Source organism: Haemorhous mexicanus, chromosome 4, assembly GCF_027477595.1.
Source record: "Haemorhous mexicanus isolate bHaeMex1 chromosome 4, bHaeMex1.pri, whole genome shotgun sequence".
Taxonomy (NCBI): Eukaryota; Metazoa; Chordata; class Aves; order Passeriformes; family Fringillidae; genus Haemorhous; species Haemorhous mexicanus.
Window position 1 is genome coordinate 25,297,218 of NC_082344.1, and position 19,576 is coordinate 25,316,793.

Sequence of the window (19,576 nt, forward strand, 5' to 3'; positions counted from 1 at the left end):
AGAGTTTCATCCCCTAAGGCAACAGTTTAAGAATGACCTCTTGAAAGTCGGGTGGTTGGTTGTGGGTTGTGTGTTGGCCACTAGAGTTAAACATAAATGTTTGGCTTTTTTTTTTTTTAATTAAGAAATTTGTTTTCATTTACATGCCTGGGGATGGTAAGGCCACCCACCCTTCCATGAAAATAGTTATCCTGAAGCTGGCTTTTGAAGTCTTAGTCCTGGGCAGTGTGTAGGTTGCTTTTTTTTTTTCATCACAAATTGCAACATGTCAGCATCATGTGCATTTGCACACGTTCTGAGAAAGCTAAATTTTATTCACAAACCACAGCGATCCATTTGACCTTTAGCTTTTAGCACCCTTACGTTCCTTTCCCTTTTCCAGACCTTGCTGGCAAATGTCAGCGTGCTATAACATATCGGTTTATGGCAGGATCTGTTTATGGCAGGTCCCACCCCTCACCCAAAGGTTTGAGGAGCTTTCCTATAAATAGCTATGTTGGTCATAGCTTTCTATATGCTTGTGAGCTTCCCTGATTGGTGTTTTATAGTAATCAGGCTTCTTAACTCACAATTTGGGTATGAACGCCCAATTTTGGAGGATTTTTGGCTTTTTTGTTGAAGCCTTTTGTAAAAGGATTCACAATACACCTTGCAATTCTTATGACTTTGGCGAGTCAAAGAGTTTTCCTGAAATCAGGGCATCTCCTTTTTCTTTTGCCTCTTACTTAACTTCCTTGCTCTGCTAACGTTTCCTTGTTAGCACCCTCTGGTTTCAACTCTGGCTAAAATAGGTATGTTGATTTGTAATGCTGAGGGCGTGGCTGCTATTTTGCATCTGAAGATATGACAAGTCTTCCTTGATCGCAGGCCTCTTCTTTCACCAGGCTAAAATCAAATGGGAGATTTTTTCTCATTTTGTTGAAAATTTTCTCTGTTGTTTTTTATCTGCTCAAGATTGCTACTGCAATCAGCAAGTATGGAATTGATGCTAGCAGTGATGCATTGAATGTGAAATTTCTTGGGTTTAGTCTATGTGTTGTCAAATGGTAATATTTTTGGAGTTTTGCAATTGCATATATCTTGCAACATTACACAATATTTTTTCTCAGTTAAAGTATTTGTCTTCAGATGCCGTCCAAAACATGTCACAGCTGTTGCATATTTCCAGTTACTTGGTTTTTAGGAAAGCCTTAACCATATCAGCTAGTCTGATGGTACACCTTCTACAGGTTTACCCTACACAAATGCAGAGACTGAGTTCCTCATATTTCATGCATTATTATCTCTTTACCCACAGACAGTTTTCAAGACTTAACCTCACTTCTCCCATTGAAGTGAATGATCTATAGACTGGTGGCTGTACTTTGTAAAGTAACAAGGAACGAAAACCTATTGGTCCCTACTGTATGAACTAAAACAGGGGCAGTTAAAAAACAAAGGAGATTAAAACCTCCTTTGGCGTACCTTTGAAAAGTCATAGAATCATACATAGGATTGTCAAGGTTGGAAAAGACCTCTAAGGGTCACCAAGTCCAGCTGTCAAGGTAGCAGCACCACCATGTTAACCATTGAACTGTGTTCTCAGGTGCCTTATCCATGCATCTTTTGAACACTTCTAGGGATGGTGAATCTACTGTTTTCCTGGGAAAGCCTGTTCCAGTGCTTGACAATGCTTTCCATGAAGAAATTTTTCCTAGTATCCAAACTAAACGTCCTATAGTATGACTTGAGTTTGCTCTCCTCCTGTCACTTGTTACCTGGGAGAAGAGACTGACCCCCAATGTCACTACATTCTCTTTTCAGGCAGTTGTAGAGAGGGATGAGGTCTCCCCCGAGCCTCCTTTTCTCCAGGCTGAATACCACCAGCTCTCAAATCATGTGCTAAAGCACCGTTTTGGCTCAAGGTGAAGTTTACTTTTGGAAATGAAGATAAAGTAATTGTGCTTTTTGCAGCACTGCTCTAAAAGCAGTGACTTCTTCAAGGAACAGGCTCATGCTTGCAGGCAGAGGACAGAGTTGTGAGGTTTTGTATGCACAGCACCAGCAGCTACAGCATCTCTGCTGTAAGAAGACTGCTTTTTCTAACATCTCTGCTGTTGGAAAGATAGGAGGAATTGACACCATCCAGGATGTTTCTTCAGCCTGCTATAAAATTATTAGAAGATTGAGGATCAGGGATGTAAGTCGGTGCATAGGTCTTACTATGTGTTACTTTAATTTCTGTTTCTGTTCTTGGGAATGAAGGTAGTTGAAATTCAGTCACATCAGATGAAAAGATTGATTTATTGTTCAATTAGGGCCAATAGTGTGAACTTTACAGAGGTTTCTGTTGGTATATTGTTTCATTCAAGTGGACCAAAGCAATTGAACTGAACTTTGGCAGTGACCTTGATCAAAGAGTTAGTCTTCTCAAGAGACTTTTCTTATCCTGATCTAAATATACTGCAGGTCATTGGGGCCTGTAAACCTACTGAGAGAAAGGCAAAACAATGTCCTGCATGCAGCCTGTCTGTGATGTTGAACTTTTGACTTTCTAGTAGTTGTAGCTGGGGAAAAGTCAGCTTCGCTATTAACAGAGTCTTCCCTGCATGTGACCAGTCATTCACAAATAAATGAACTTTGAAGAGATTTTTAAGGGGAAAATCTAGAAAGGAAAAAGCTGGTTTAGAGCCTTTCTCTCTCCTCTTGTAAGAAAAAATTGATGTATGAAGAGAGAGGTGGCTGGAACTTGGGAGTTCAGGAAACCATGAGTGCCTATCCCTGCTTGTGTCTCTTCATGAATGTCCATAGCTTCCAGACAGTAAAGTAGAAGTGGAGTTTGATTTTGAAAAGCAGGCTCTACTGTGCAGTTCTTTCCTGTCATTGAAGTAAAATAAGAATGAATACCTATAGGTATTGCAGCAATTTTCACAGGACTAACAAATGAGAAAAGATATCTTGTTTTTTCTCTTTGCATGAAACAGCACCGTGAATAAAATATTGTGATTTTGTGTTCAATATAAACATAAACCGTCCAAGTTTCTCATTTACCGTTCTTGCGATGTTTCAGCTTAATGACGGTGGCAAGGCAGCCCAAGCACATGTGGGGATCGGTGATGTGGTTCTCACCATTGATGGGATAAGCACGGATGGGATGACTCATCTAGAAGCACAAAACAAGATCAAGGCATGTACAGGCAATTTGAACATGACTCTGCAAAGGTAAGATAGCTTCTTTTTATAAAGAGAATTGGTTATCATCCTACCAGTGGTTTGGAGGATAAAAATGTTTAAGTGGTTTGGCAAAGTCTATGGAGTTAAATGTCAGCGATTGAAAGATATGCTGCCATAGTCTGTAATCTGTCTTGATTTACAGCATTTTTGAAAACTTATTAGATGTTAATTATGTGGCTTGACAAAGACTTTTTCCAACTTTATGTCACCTATTCTATTTCCTCTTCCTTTTGAGTTTCAGTTTTGTTTAATTAATCTGTTTAAAAGCAGGTCTTATTAATGCTTTTCCCCCTCCCTCAAGTGACTAGGAACATCTTTTTGGGTCAAATGCTACAGCATCATTCTTACTGGCTAACAGAATGATGGATTTAAATAGTTAGCCCTTGAGCTAAATGGATCAAAATATTTCTGCTCAGATTCTGGGAGATGTTTCCACCGTGTGATTTCCACCATGGTGATACCACTGTGTCACTAAGTAGCAGCCTCCATTTGCTAATTGAAGTCACTGCTGTAGAAGTTACAGCTTGGCCCAGTCTCATTACTAAATCATAGAGTTTTTTGAATCCCAGCTTATCTCTGGTATAGCCTGGGGCTCTTATTTGGGAGTTGTTCCAGGAGAGGAGCAGGATGCTCACATATGGGTTATTGAACCTGAAGTAGAGTGAGCAGCAGCACAAGCAATAAATTCTTCCAGTTCTCAAAAGCTTCCCAGGGCTAAATGTTTTTTGTTAGAAGACTGCTATTTTGATTCAATCATGTGAGAGAACATATTGGAGGAGATTGGCCTCTGAATCCATCACATGGGGAAAAGCATTTCTTCTTGTTTTCATAGAAAACAGCAGCAGTTGTAGACCATAAGTGCTGTTCAGGCCTGCCTTCAGCAGTGCAGAGTTCCTTGATGAGTGTTGAGATCCATACCATATCTCTTCACCAGTTACTGACTGCTTTTTGTGGCAAATTTTCCTCCCCTTAGTGAAAGGACTACATCCTTCAGCGAGTTAATCAGTATCAACTGATTAAAAAGAGGTGATGTGGTTCCAGAGCTGACAAACATCCATCCCCAGGGTGGCAGTGCTTGTTCCCAGCCCTAAGTGCCATGTATTTGAATGATTGTGTGAGTACTTTCTTCTCTAAGAGGCTGCAGTTCAGCACTGCTTGTTGTTTCTTGTTTTTCCCATTGTCCTCTGCTTTAGTGATTAGCTACCCTGACTAAGGGATTCCCTTTGCTCAGTCTGAGGAAGGGAGCACCTTGTGATGTGGTTCATCCCTAGGGCATCTCCCTGAGTGAAACTTGTAAAGGTGGCATTAAAAGTTTCTTGATGAAAGACAGGCATTATACCAGCTCATTAGAAGAACTACATGTTGTATCTAGTGTGTCATTTGCTTCTCTGACTCCCAAGGAGACGGGCAGGTCGCTCAGAAATGCACTTTCCAGGACCCAGTGAGTCACTGCAGCAGGCGGGTGGGTTGCCCCACTTTTTCCTGTCACCATAACTGTATGGGCAGGGTTAATATCAGATATAGGAACGTCATAGCAGGCATGTCCCAGTCAGGTAATAACTTGCCTGAGAGTGCTTCTGGTTAGGTACAGAGATGAGTGGTTTGAAAACCAAATTAATCATGAGTTAGCCTGATCCCCTACTGTTCTCTGCCTTCCCACTTAGTGTAGCATCTGACTCGCCACTGTAGCTACCTGACAGCTGAAAGCTAAGTCAGGATCAGACTAACAGTGATCAAAGGAATAGCCTTGGTCCTGGCGTCTGGGGGTGTGACAGATGTGTCTTGTGGCTCTGCTGCTTTGTAGTCTCATGGTCTAAGCTGTTTTGAATTTTGCCTGTGTCCCAAGAAACCGAAGGTGTAGGCAGTGTTCTCCTGGTTCCTCTGCCTGTGAACATCTCCTTGCCCTGCTGTTTAACAGACCTGCTTTGGTTGTTTATTTGTTCTTTATAGCCTGGAAGAAGATGCTTCTTGGAGTCAGACTGACTCATGCTAACTGGAGTTGATGGCTGCCCATGGGAGCTTGAGAGTATAAACAGGGTGGCAAAGATAAGCCATTTTAATATTGAGTGTTCTCCATAATTATATTCTTCTGTTCCTGCCTCTTCTCCCAAAATGAAACAGAAAGAAATAAAATATTTTAAGCTGTTACTCTTCACATGCAAGATTAAGGAGATACTGCCAATGTGAAGGAAAGCTGGCCTTCAAAATATGGGCTGGTGCCATAGAATAGGAAAATCTAAGACATATTTTATTTTGCTATTATTGCTTTTTATTTATCTTTCATTTTTACTTCTGAGATTTTATCTTCTTTCACACAGTCTGCTGATAGTTTGAACTACAATGCAAGGATGTTGAGGTTAGTTTTGAAAGAGTCCATCAATTCTGAGATACTGCCCTGGTTAGCTGCTGCTTTAAAAGAACACAATGGTTAGTGGTGTTACTTTGGAGCATGTACTCCAGCACCCTAGTTTGCACAGTGGTCAGGGCATGGTGACACTTCACCTTTTCAAAGCTACAAAGGAAACTTCTGTACTCTATGGCAAAGGCAAGAGAGGAAATTCTTTATTATCAGATTCCTTATTATAAATATTTTTAACTTGATAGTTAACCTATTTAGGTTTTCACTTGGCTTCCTCTCTTCATGTGCAAAGTAGAAAAAATAAAATTAAGAGAAACTAAACAAGGGGCAAGAAGTAGCTTGTCTGGGAGGTTGGAAGGGATAGTTAAAGTACTGTCTTCAAAACCTTTACTTACAGATTTTAAGTAGTATATTTATGTAGGCAGATATGCAAGTACCCCTTGTGGAAAACCAATTTAGATGTTTTGTAACTTGTAATTTAATGTTGCCAAAATATTTGAAGGGCAAATAAAAGCTTCCCTTTGTTCCATGTAAGGCAGTATGGCAGCTAGGTTTTTTAAACACGGAATTGTTGTGTGTCCTGGAAAGGAACTGGAGGTGCAGCTGACACAATTGCAAGTCCACTTTGATTAGAGGTTGCTCAAATACCAAGGGACAAAATTGTGCTTTGCCAGCTCTGTGTGCAGTAGTAGGTGCTTAACATTTGCATGTGTTGGCAAGTATTTTCAGGTGTATGTCTTTAAAATCAGTATGTTCTGTAAACAAGTCTCCTTATTTAGTACAGAAACTAAATATTTTTTTCAGTTCTGAAATGAAAATTGAATGTAGGCATGTTACCTGCTCATTTTTCATATTATATTGTAGGTTCACAGTTTCTGGTAATTGGGGTGGGGCTGTGGCCAGCCTCATTTCCAATGGGCACAGCTGTGAGCAGCAGGTGAGCAGCACTGACAGCAATGAGCCATGGAGTGCCCAGGGGCACTGACCAACACCCAAGGGAACAGAGGGCACACAGGTGCAGTGCATGGACATGAGAGCTATAAAAGGTTGGGCTAAAGAACAAGAAGGGCAGACACCTGAAGCCTTCTGTAGTGGTTTGGTGTTACTCTGTATGGGTTGAAGCCATCTGGAATTTTATGGGGATACTCTGTGTATTGTGGCTGTCTCAGCTGCAACATTATGTGACTCAAAAATATGGACTGTGGGTTTTTTTCTCTTATTTTTATTTTGTAACTTGTGATTTTAGCTTCTTGATAGATCTCCTCCCCCCTCCAATTTTTGTTTGTATTCATCCCTCCCTTTCTGAGATCTTGCTCTTTTGCACCCCAATATTTCATTTTCATCTAAAGCCATTCCAGTTTCCCATGAGGACAGATGGAAACCAGATGCTTGCTTTTTGGATATATTTTCAAGTTCAGTAACTTAGCATGGACTTTTATAAGTAAATCTCTAAGTTGCTGAACAGCTAAAAGCCACCACCTATTTTTAAAATATTATTTTTGGGGACTGTTTCTCCAGAGAGTTGTCTTAATGATTCTTTTGGAGTGAGAAGGATAAAGAATTGTGGATTTCTACAGATGAATGAGATCATGATACCTGTGAATCTTCTGGGAAAAGTGTCAGCAATGCAGGGATAAAAGTAAAAGAGAAAAGATGGAAAGCCTTGGGCGTTGTTTTTCCTGTAATGATGGAGAACATATTTATCTCTAGTAAAACAGATCTGAATGGGTATAGTGTGCTTTATAAAGGAATTTCTTTCACTCTGTCTATGAATTTACTAATTTAGGACAAAAGGCATTGAGATTGCTTGGCTTGGGAAGCGAAAGGAGGGTTCTCCAGGTTGTTTGCTCCTCTGTTGCTGTATTGCAGTGCTTCTTTGTTTGGGTGAAAAAAATTTTCTGGGTGCAGAAAGCTGTCTCTGGGCAGGTACTGTGGTTCTGATTCCAGCTCTTCAGTGGAGGAACACAGCTGCTACAAAGCAATAGATGAATTTCAGTGATGGCCATGGGCTTGGTGGGCTTTTTTTCCTAAACCTTTTTAAAGCATGGGGTTGCCCAAGTGTCATAGGTGGTGCTGGGGCCTCCTGGGTATTCTTGATGTTCTATAGGACTCAGAGACAAAATTTAGATGAGCCATAGGGATGAGTTCTGCAGTCAGTTAGCTCAAAAGCCGTGACATTTGTTTTAGCTGCCTGCCTGAGTATTAATCTTTGTCGTACTGCCTTCCCTTATCTTTTTGGTTATTCTTTCAGGAAGCATGAAGTCTCGGTTTTTAGCTTAAGGGCAGCTGAAATTCTTATCATTTAAGATGGGGTAAGGAAGAAAAAAATCTTATGGACCATTTGAATTCTGTTTTCTAAGATCTTTTTTCAAGTTAACCAATTTGGAAAGGTTTTTCAGCAGTAAGATTAGCTTAGTATGCTTTTTTTCTTACTATTTTTTGCTTAATTTACAGGCTTCACTTAACATGATGGTTAAAACTGATGTTTCAGTTCTATGAGTCATAGGTTCCTTGGGTGGGTATTTTGTTTCCCTAAACCATATATGGATGAGCCTGAGGAAAACTATGATAAGAATGCATTCAGAAGTCTTATATTTTTCTCCCAGCTTTAGTCATCATCATTTCCCTTACATAGGTATTTTGAATTTAGCTTGGCTCTTCAGTGATTTGCTTTTTTAGAAAAATAGAAGCTTCGTTGTCCTATGTCAGAACAGAGACAATAATAATTGGTTGAAAGACACCACAGCTTCCAAGTAATTTTTTCAAAATCTGAAAACTTTTTTTTTTCTGTAATTTTTTTTGTAATACTAATTCTTATGTAACTTGTTTCAGGGATGTCATATCTAAATGCTGGATGATTAAGGAAATAATTTCTTTTTAATTGAGAGAGTTGAGACACAGAAAACTTACAGAACTCAGCTGAGGCAGTATGGCTTGGCATATGTAAACAAGCTGTATATTCATTGTACAAATGCCACTCAAAACCTTTGGCAGCTTATTCCCCAAGGCTAATTTGTTACTTTCAATCATTAATTCTAGTTTTCAGTGATTATGCCTGAAAATAACTAGGTGAAAACCAGACATTCCCTTCTCTTGTTTAGCCATGTCACTAAGCTTTGAGGTGGCAGCTGTTCCAGGTAGCTCACTCAGTGGAGACTGGTGAGATTTCAAACAACCCTGGAGAACTTCTTGTGCTGCGCATTGCAATGCAGTCAGCTGAGTTGTCTTAAATTCTTCTGGTTTATCTCACTCTGAAATTAAGTGATATTGAGTTAAAACATTGTCCAGAGAATTCAAAGCTAATGAATGAAGCTGGGTTTTTTTTTAATCCAAAGGTTGTTGTATAAATCTATGCCCTTGTTGGAAGCAAGGTAGGAACCTTTTGCTCCTAATTTAGGAGCTGAGCAAGTTTAGCTAGCTAAGCCATGCCTTTGGAAAGCCTGCCCACACACTAAATAAATGGAAGGGTACAGCTCTTGCTTCCAGCTGAAATTCATAGTCGTCTTGTACGTAGCACTTTGCTGCTGGTCAGGTAGCAATTAGATGAACCACAGAACATGTTGCAGCTAAGTGAACCCAACAAACTAAAGGCTTGCTTGGAAGTTCAAAGGAGAGTTGCTGGGATCAAAGTGGAAGGTTGCAGGGTAAAAAACAAGAGTTCAGTGACTTGTACAGGGTGATACCTAGCCATCTGCCAGGAAAATGGGTGGGACTGAGGGTGAGTTAAGCAACAGTAATAGCAGCCTTTCTCACATTGTGTACCTTAGAGTTTTGTTGGGAAGCTTTAGAGCTGCAAAAGACTTGTAAAGGCTGTGCAGTTTCTAGAGGTTACTGCTGTAAGCAGCATAGGAACATAAATACTGTAGTAGATAAAGATGGTGGGCAATGGCAAGTGCCAAAGGCAGATTGCTATTTACTGAACATCAAAAATTTCCTTCAAATTTAAGTTTAAAGATGTTTTTTCACTTTTAATTTCAGGTATGTTCCCCTCTGGCCCCCATATAGTTAATACCACCTCAGGAAGTTGAAAATCAAGCAAAGGGAGGTTAAAGAAGAAACATTAACATGCTAATGTTTTGGTTTTTATGGTTTTCATTTTATTTTTAGTATGTTTGCTACCAGGGAAATGCAAAATATCACCTCTGAGTTGCAGCAATTGCATCCATTTTGCCATTATGTTTTTGAGGTTTTGTCTACATTATTATGCCATGGTGAGTTAAACCACGGGCAGTCAGATTAGCGGGATATTTAAAAACATCACCTTCTTTTGTGTAAAAGTGAGGAGGCAATCATCAAGAAACTGTCTCTCACAACCTGAGAGCTTCCAAGTTCAATTTGGGATGAATTTTCAAATTCCTACCCTCATAGTTCAAGTCTTTGATGGAATAAAGGTTGGGAAGGTTGCTTGGGAGAGTAGCTCAGATGTTATAATCAGCAGAAGCTGATAAAAAGCTGGGGAGGAGATAAATTGAGGCATCACTGTTTGAACAGTAGTGAGTGATTGTAGTGTAGGTTTGCCCCTGGGAGTCCCTTGTGAAAAGGAAGGGAGGAAAGTTTTGGATCCTAGAAGTTCCCATCTGTTTGCAGTGGATCAAGTGGTAACTTAGGTGCTTTAATTGGTCATCTTGCTTTTTTGCCTTAACCGTGAGAAACATCTGTGCCATTGCTTTATACAATCTGTTGCGTAGCACAGATGTCTGACAAATTTCTTAAAAATACTACTTTGTTTTCAGACAAGAAAATAAAGTTGAGGTTGGATTGTGGATTTTTTTTTTGCTTCTTTTTGTTCTTTTTTGCATTTGTATGTTTTAGTAATTTTACTGACCCTATAGATGTTTGTTTTAAAGCCTGAAACCATGCATATCTTTCAGATATGTTGGGATTAGCCTAAAAACAAATGCTTATCACATGTTGTTATTATATAGACTGCATTCTTTCATTCCTATATTTAAGATAATTATGAAAATACTGACCTTCCATTATACTTCTACTATAGGGATGAAACCGTATACACTCTGATGTATAATGGTGCTTTTAAAACACAAAGATTAAATTGTTAAAGCAAAAAAATGCAGTGCAAGAAATGTGGCTTTACACAAGCAGATCATTAGAAAGGCAATAGTTTTGGCTTGATGTTTAGGTGTGCAGTAGTTTAGAAGCCTATTTTCACTCTATTATAAAACTAAAATAAATCTGTATTCTGATTAGATCTGACACAATTGATTTCTTTCTGTGAAGACAGGAGCAGTGAAGGTTTATTCACATATGTTTTTCCTGAAATGCTGTAATTCAGTAGGAAGTACCTGGAAATTAGATAATCTTACTTGATCTTGGCATGTGCTAGATGGACAGTGTGCCTCAGTATGCAAGGTGAGGATGGGCTTGCAGTGCCCTGCCTAATGGGTGAAAGATATGATAATGATAAATGACTGCTTGCGATTTAGAATAACTTGCTGAAATAACCAATAGCTTTCTCCTGTCTTACAGAATTAAAAAAAACCCCAGAACTGGGTTGAGGAGTATCTCTGTGGACAGCAGGGAATTACTTAATGAGCTCCACATTGTTCAATTCATATACTCTTTGCTGCAAGCAAGAAGTAACATTTGCAAGCTGAAATATAATACAGAAAACGTCTAGGCTGAGTGGGTTGTGACCAGTGTTACTACGAGTCTGACTGTTACTTTACAGCATTTTCCAGCTTGCAAACCCCTATAAGTTAGTTTTGCTTTAAGTTGCTTTATATTCTGCGTGTTGCAAAGCCTTCTCATTGCTGTTGAAGGGTATAAACAGAACGCGAGATACATGCTCAAACATCCCCACATTAGAGACCTTTAGTAACATAGATGCTTCTAAGGAGCAGATTGAATATTTCCCAGACATTAAATATATGCATTTTAGGAAGGTAAGAACACAACTAAGCTAACCTTCATTATAGAAATCTAAAAAAACCTCTTGAAAACCACAGGAGTTCATTTTGCTGACTGTCTATATCCCTGTGATGTACCCCTTAAGCAGAAGCTTTATTGTATAAGTGCCAACTTCCTACATGGGAAAGTAGTCTCCACTGACAGTGCAATATTAAGGCAGCCTTTCTGTGGCAATTACATGCCAGGTGCTTTGGACTGGCATATAATTTGTTGTCAAGAGCTGTTGTGGCTGTGTAAGAACAATCCAGGCACTTTTTACTTTTCATTATCTCTTCACAGAGGAGATGCTGAAAGGCATGTTGATTTCTGGGGGTGGGGAGGAAGGGGCATTGGTTTAGGATCCAGTTTGGGTTTGTTTTAGAAAAGGGCAGAAATGGAGCTGTGGAATAGTTCAGATTTTGAAGACTGATAAGAAAGCAATGTTATTTGCTCTTAGTGTGATTTCCTGGCTAAGTCCTGCTTTTTAGTTTTTCTGAGGAAAAGGTTCATAGCTGTGTTTCAGGAAGCTCTCTTAGTTACTGCTTTCCTCCCTTTTATAAATAATCCCCAGAGGGGAGCGTAGGTTTGTTTTTTTTCTTTATTGAGTTACAGAAAGCCATCAGAAAAGTGATATTCTTAGGTTTTTGTTACATTTTGTTTTATTTGAGGTGATTTTAATGAACTAATATTCTCCAGGAGGCTTTTGATGCAATTCTGGCTTTCGATTCCTTATTTCCTAATGGGCTTCCGTGGTATTCATGGTAACAGTCACCCATACCCCATAAGCACTGCAGTGCAATGTAGAAAAACATATTTTTGTTTCTCTAGTATTATTACCTGCTGTAGGCAGCAGCTGATTACTGCTGTTTTAAAATGCTATATTACTTGCAAAATGTCCTCAATTACTGATCTTACTATATCAGGTGGGTTTTTATTTGTCAGAACTGATGTAGTGATTAAGCATAAGTTTTAAATTTTTAGTTCCATTTCTGTTTTTGCAGCAGACTTGGCTGGCTTTTAATGTTTGATTTCCTAAAACTAGACATTTCCTCTTAAGCAGATAACCTTTATTTGCCTTTCACATAGTCAGATCTGATCTTACTTGATAGCCATGGAGGCTCTGAGTGCTTCAGTAGAAGATACTAGGAGAAATAAAGTATCATGATGATAAATCAGGGATGACTATTACCAGTCATTTTTGCTTAGTTCCTTGTGAAATAAAGTTTGTTTTCTTGTGGTAACACAAACTCCCTTTAAATATTCTCTTGCTGTTAAGAGCACCATATGCGAACACTCCTTGTTGCAGTTCTTTTTATATTTTATTAATGATGTAGATCTGCTACATTTGATGTAGAACCTCTCAACTGTTAAATAGTACTTTGGTTTTGGAGTGCACATAGGTTTCATTTCCCAAAGTGAAGTTTCCTGCAACAAAATAAAACTTGAGGAAGGGTGTGCACCTGAATGTTGCAATGAAACACTGTAGAGTTCCACAGCCCAGTAAAATAGACCTGAGTTTTTCATCTTCTAATGCTGCTGCTAGTTCAGTATTAGAAGTGAAACCTAGCTTTGCCTGGTGATTGACTAACAAAGAATTGTGTATAAATTGGTGTGGTGTTTTTTTCTTTTTTTTTCTTTTTTTTTCTTTTTTGTTTGTTTTTTTTTTAATATCCCCACTGCTTTACATTTTCCGGCAGGGTGTGTTTCGGCTTGACACTGAATAGGATGTGTTTCAGTGGATGTGTTCTGGACTGAACACTCAACCTGAAAAATAACAAGAGAATGAAAACCAGTAGGGATTGCTTTGTCTGTGTATTGAATCAGTGAACCTGTTAGTCTGGTATCCAGACCCTCTGTGGCTGCTTTCTGATGATTCAGCGTGAGGGGGGAGTGAGAACTAAACTGTGCCTTGTAACACCTGCATGGTGAGAATCTGGGTGCTTACACAAGACATGTGGGTTTGATTATCATAAACACTTGTAACTAATAATTAAACTGGGGTCTTATAGGCGTTGTTTCATCTATCTATCAACATAATTCTCGTCTCAGACAGGCTAACAACATTGAAGTGTTTTTGCTGTATGTACATTAAAAACATTTTCTCACACTGATTTTTTTTCCCCAATTGCACTGTCCTCCAATGCACAGTGTATCCCCACTTTTACCTAATTCACAGTGAGTCGTTCAGGCAGAAAGACAGTTTTCTTTACTTATTTCTGTGCACCCTCTCTGCTTTTGGGAGGGTCTGCACCAGATCTGAGCCTTTGTCATCTCTGTGGTTTGAGACTTGAGACAGGAAGTCTTCAGGATTCATCTGACACTTCAGTTTAGTCACAGCTGAATCCTTATTCCCACCAGGAAAAAAACCCAAAAAACAAAAAAGCCCTTTGTCTTTTCAGTTGCTCATGTGCACATTCTTTCATTCATGGAGATGCAGCAATTTCTGGCCTTGAAAGGACTTGGGCTCCCTGCTGGGGCAGGGGTCCGGAGGACATGCTTTCCTCCTGACCTCATGATGCTTCTGGTGGAGTCCTGTGTTACAGCCTCTGCCCAAAAAGTGCTCAGAAAGGAAAGTTTCTCTTCCTTCCTGTGATGAGTAAGGAGGTTTGAGAGACCCTATCTCAACTTTGTTAAAATTGTGAACTGCCCTTTGTTTGCGTTTGTTTGGTGTTTGTGCCACAATCCTCCTCTGTCTTGCACATGACCTGACACCACTTGCTGCTGCTGGAGATGTCAGATCCTTCTCCCCAACCCCAAGGCATCTAATCAATACAAGGAAGTGCTCCTGCCAGTTTCAGGAGCTCTGAGAAATGGGAATTCGGATGTTGAGAGAAGCAGGGAAGCAACTGTCAGTAAGAATATTATGTTTCAAAGAATTAGGAATCTTTCAAGTAAGAACAGCATTAGCAGAAGTGCCACATCTGCAGCACAGACATGTTAGGGTTGGATCATTGTGCTGAATGAGATCTCTTCTGCAAGGATAAAAGATGACAAAAACTTCCCTTTGGTCCTATTCCATGGGAATTTACCAACAAAAAAAGTTGCAAATTATGTATAGAGATGAAATGAAAAAAAAATAAGCTATTGAAATATCTCAAGAACATTTTAGGTAATAATTCCACTTAAAAATCTGGGCAGTTTTCCTCACTTGTGTTAATTCTGAAAATGGAACTCATAGATACAGTGGGGGACTTGTGACTGCTTGAACCAGAACTGAACCTGGATTATTTGTTTTTACTTAGTGACATCTACTTATCTTCTACATGGAATAAACTGTTCTTGCATACTTTCTCAGTTTAGTCTTAATTACACTTGATGCTAACAGTGTTTGATCCCTGCTTTGTAAGACACTGGTTCATGTTAAGCTTTAGCTTTTTCCAGCATTCCTGTGGCTGTTTTAGCTGAGCAGAGTTTGTCTGTTAACATGAAATCTGCAAATCATTTCAATCTCTCTTATATTTAAATTTACAACAGATTTATATGCTTTTATATTTTGGAATCTTTGATATTCTTCTTAATGCCTTAAACTTCTAAGTTTATGATGTCTGCTGAGTATTTTCTCCCACGGTTTTGGCAAGCCTCAATTTCTTCACATTTCCAACTCTTGCCAAGATACAATTTGAATATAACTTGGAAAACCCCAACAAAACAAACAAAAAAACCCCATGAAAATTTGATGTCATATTTATGTGGGTGTGGCTGAGGACAAAATCTTCCAAAATAAAATAAATACGCAGTGTGAGAGGTTATAAGCCATTGTCTGAGAGACACAAAATTTGTAGAAAATCTGTCAGCAGCTAAGACTGGTTTGAAGCTGATGTTAGATGTTGCTTTCTGTTTGGAATAAGCTCTTCACCAAACAGTTAAATGGGTTTTCTGAGTGGCAGTTATTTTGGGGGATTGCTTCTTTGGCCTAGTCTGTTGTTTCTGTTTAACTTGTGACTAATTGCTGCTCTGTATTAGAGACCATCTTGGCAGAAGGGATTGGATTATACAAGTAATGTGAGTTTCGTTATAGGGGGGAAAGACTTTTAACACTCAGTGTCTTGTGGAGGGAAAATGACCAAACTAGTCAGTCAGTCTTATTGACTGTATAGTGTCCCTTTTAGCTCCTAAGCTTCTATGCAAAAAATGGAATGTAGTATGCATTCTTAAAATGTATTACAGAGTGTAGGAAGCCAAACTTTTAATGAGGACAGTGACTTCAGAGGTAACTAATGCTGCTTGATTGCTAACAGATTATTTTTCCTTTACATACAAAGCTCCTCCACATGAGCAGACTATAAGTCTCAGTGACACAGGAGTCACTGAAATGCACGTACTGGGCTAAATATAATGTATAACAGGTTTTGCAAGTACAAAAATATGTAATATTTTCCATTCAAGGTCTCTCAAGTACTGAAATTTTTAAGTGTGCCTGCTGTCAATACCGATCTTGGAGGCGATTGACTGAAAGAGTTGCCAGTTATGTCCTTTCCAAGTCTTGGCAGGAAGGTGCTGACTGGACAAGTCAGTCATTTTCCACAAAATCTTCTTAACTCATAAGTGACTGCTCCATTAACTTAAAATGCTGGACTAATATTTGTGTGTTGCATCTTTGGAACTTTGGAGCTGCCTAAAAAGGAACGATGTTGAATAACTCCATTATATAGAGAGTATGGTGATGGGATTTTTGTAGCTTTTGCGCTTGGCTGAAGGGAGCTCTCCTGGAGAAGAAAGCTCCTAGTGCAATTAGAGCAAGTTGGAGCAAGGGCAGATGGAAGTTTCCCTTGTGGCAGGGCTGCTAGACTCAGGTTGCACAGTGCTGTGAACAGGGGCTTACATGGAACTTGGGGCAAATTCAAGTTTCAGCACAACTCAGATAAACACTTGTCGTTAAAAAACAACAACAAAGAAAAAAAAATCCATATGAAATCTCAGTTACTGTATAGAGGGTATTTTGGCAGGAAATGGAACTAGGAAGATGAGAATTAGATGCCTCATGAGAGTGACACTTCGTAGCCACCTACGGGAAAAGCTGTTAGGTTGGGTTTTATAACACAATGTCTTATGTCAATTAATAAAATCTGTGAGTCACTTTATTTCTTTTAGTCAGAAAGAAATGATCCTTACTTACATTAGCCACTAAGATTAGCTATTTTTGCAATACACCATGTAGTTGTTGCTTACAAATCCTATGGTATGCAACACGTAGAGGTGAGTGGAGGTAGCATGCCAGTGCTGAAATTAGTACTAATCAATTCAATGTTATTGTTAATAATTTTAAAGCAGGTGAGTAGTGTGGGGGGGAAGGTCAGGAAAATCATGAACTGTTTTAATCTGGTAGATTTATCTTCGTAGGAATGATGGATTCATAACTTAGATGTCTGTTTCTTTTTTATACTAGAAAGGACAAATGTATTTTGGGATAAAACATGGTTATAAAGTTTTGAATTCCTCTTGATGTGGAAGAAAAAAAGGTTCTTTATTTAATGGGGAAGACTTAATCTGCTATAAAAGATAATGGAGCTTGAGGCATTTATCAGCCTTCCTGGAGAAACATAATACCTTGCAGGGCTGGGCCTGAACTGCTTCTGCTATCAACAAGTAATTAGCAGACAGAGCTCATTGTTGATCAAGATCTGACTAAGGGACACTGTGAAACTATTCCTTCTGGTTGCTTTTGCTTTCTTTGCAGAAGAAAGATGAAAAAGGTTGTAAATTGTTTGTGTGTTTTTCTGAGGATGTACTCATATTTTTTTTTTTAATTACACCTTTCATTTTTATAATTATTTTGATCATAAGAGTTTTCTTGGCTGAGGTAGGTTTCTTTTTTGCCTCCCATACGTTAGCTTTAGAGAATGACCCTTTGTTAATAATAGCTGCAAACTGTGGGTGAGGCCAAAAGGAAGTATGAGGGCGAGCTGGAGTATCGCAAACTTTAGATATTTACTCTTGACTACCCTTTTCATTGTATAATTCTCCCCAATGATTTTATTCATGAAAAATGTGAAGAATTCATCCAGTTCTTCTCATGATGCACCGTGTTCCTGCTGTTTGGTTTTTTATTTTTTAAACTCCATGGAAAACTTCTCTAACGATTAGTCACTGAATTAAATTACCTCTTGACATTTTCAGAATTTTTTCCTGCCTATCCATCTGAGTGGGGTTTGCTTGTTCGTGATGCTTTTGTTTGTTTACTTTAAGTTGCTCTTCCTAAGAGGATCTGTAAGACTTAGCTGCTACATGTATAGGTAAGTAAAAGAGGAAATAGGAGATACAGAGCATGTCATTAATGGCCTAATGCTACTCCCTGCCTTAGATCACTGTAGACTGCTCATGGTCAGGCAGGGAGGCAAAAGGGAAAACTGTCAAAAATGGGCAGACCCAGGTGATCAGATTTCTGTGATGGTAGATATGTCTTTCAGTGTGGGATTAGAGAGCTCTTGTAGTGAGTCGTTTCAAACTCTGTGCTTCTTGAACTGGTCGAGCCTGTAGGAAAGTCTTGAGTAGGTGAGGACCAGCCCTGTTGAGAGCTCTCCAAAAATCAGGCTTTGTGCATGTGGCTGCTAGAGTGAAGATGATTATGGGATATCACCTATGGAGACCAGAGGGTGGCTGGCACTGTTTTGTTGGTTTCCAAACCATGGTAGCCCAAGCTTTGTGTAAATACATAGAATATTTTTCAGGACTGTGTAGAAATGTTTCCTCGTTTTTGCAAAAGACTGCAGGAATCTTAAGTCTTTCACAAGTCAGTGATTTATTTTCCTCTTTGTTTGTGGATGTTTCCTCTTGAAGATAGCAATTGGGCCAAGAAAAATTGTATTGGTCATTGGTCTGCTTAACATAAATGTGTTATTAAGAGATGTCTGAACAGTTGAGCTGATCTTTGTCCAAAGAGATCACTCAAGAAGTGCATGCCTAAAAATTTATGCTTTTCCATGCCTAAAGATTCTTGTAGGAAGCAGCTGAGACCTATGACTTTATTTGCCATGAAAAAAATGCCTTCAGGTGAGTAGAATGTGAAGTTGCACTTTTCCCCATGGCTCACCAAGACAATATGTTTTAGTAAAGCAGCATCCATATAAAAATAGTTTGGATAATCAAATCAGCCTCCAACTGTTTGTAACTAACATTTTCTGCAGTCAGTGAGCCACTGCTTTCAAAGCTCTTATATTTCAGGTAAATAATTTAAATGTTCTCCCCATAACTGCTCTTTTTTTTTTTGTTAACATTGAAGCAGTGTGTAGGTTCTTCCATGTGACTGATGGCCATTTGCCATTCCCGCTCTCAAGTAAAACCCCTCTACCCGTTTCTCATTTAACCCGTGCAACCCATACAATACCTTTCTGAAAGTTTAGGGGCTCATTAGCTAGCATGGAAATTAGGATGCCATTGACCTTGCATATTTATTTTAAGCTGTGTCTCTAGTTGTTTAGCGAAAGACTTAAAGAAACAATCCGAAGTTGGCCACAGTTTATCTTCGCTTCTTAAAATAACACAGATACCTCAGTGGCATGATCTCTGGTGACATTTTAATTCTATTGGCACACTTTGAAATAGCCAGCTGGGACATCACAGGCAGACATCAGTTTTGAAGCCTTTCAGATACCATCTAAATGCCAAGCTTTTGAGTAGTAAAATAAAGCATTTATATATAGATTAAACACACAGTAATCAGAAGTGCCTTGCAACACATGTCAGTAATTGTGAACAGCTGCATCAGAGCAATGCAGCTGTTAAAACTCCTTCATGCCCCAGATTACATGTATTTGGTCCAAATTACTCATGGGTATATCTGTGTGCTTTTGGGGGGATACAGAGAGTCGTTTGGGATGCATTCATTTGCTGAAATCAGTCCCTGATTATATTTTATTTAGAGAGTACATGATATAAGGAGGCTCATAGACATGTCTGAAAATACTCTAACACCATTCTTGCAGAGCAAACAAATGCCACTGTAACTGAGTTGCATGGTGCTTGTGTGTCTAATATGCTGCAGTGCTGCTGCCTCCCTTCAGACCTTAGCTGGATCTGCAAAACACACAGTGCTGCTACAGAAGTACCTTATCATGGAGTGTCTGGGCTTGGAAAGGATCTTAAAGATCTGGCTCCAGG

General features: G+C 39.1%; 1 protein-coding gene across 6 annotated transcripts in view; it reads left to right on the forward strand.

The window, feature by feature from the left end:
• Window positions 1–19,576, forward strand: part of PDLIM5 (PDZ and LIM domain 5) — a 131,609-nt gene that overhangs the window by 38,981 nt on the left and 73,052 nt on the right. For all 6 annotated transcript variants that reach the window (XM_059844139.1, XM_059844133.1, XM_059844137.1 and 3 more), the window contains exon 3: window positions 3,050–3,201. In XM_059844139.1, the coding sequence (XP_059700122.1) occupies window positions 3,050–3,201 (152 nt within the window). The remainder of the gene's footprint in view (window positions 1–3,049; window positions 3,202–19,576) is intronic.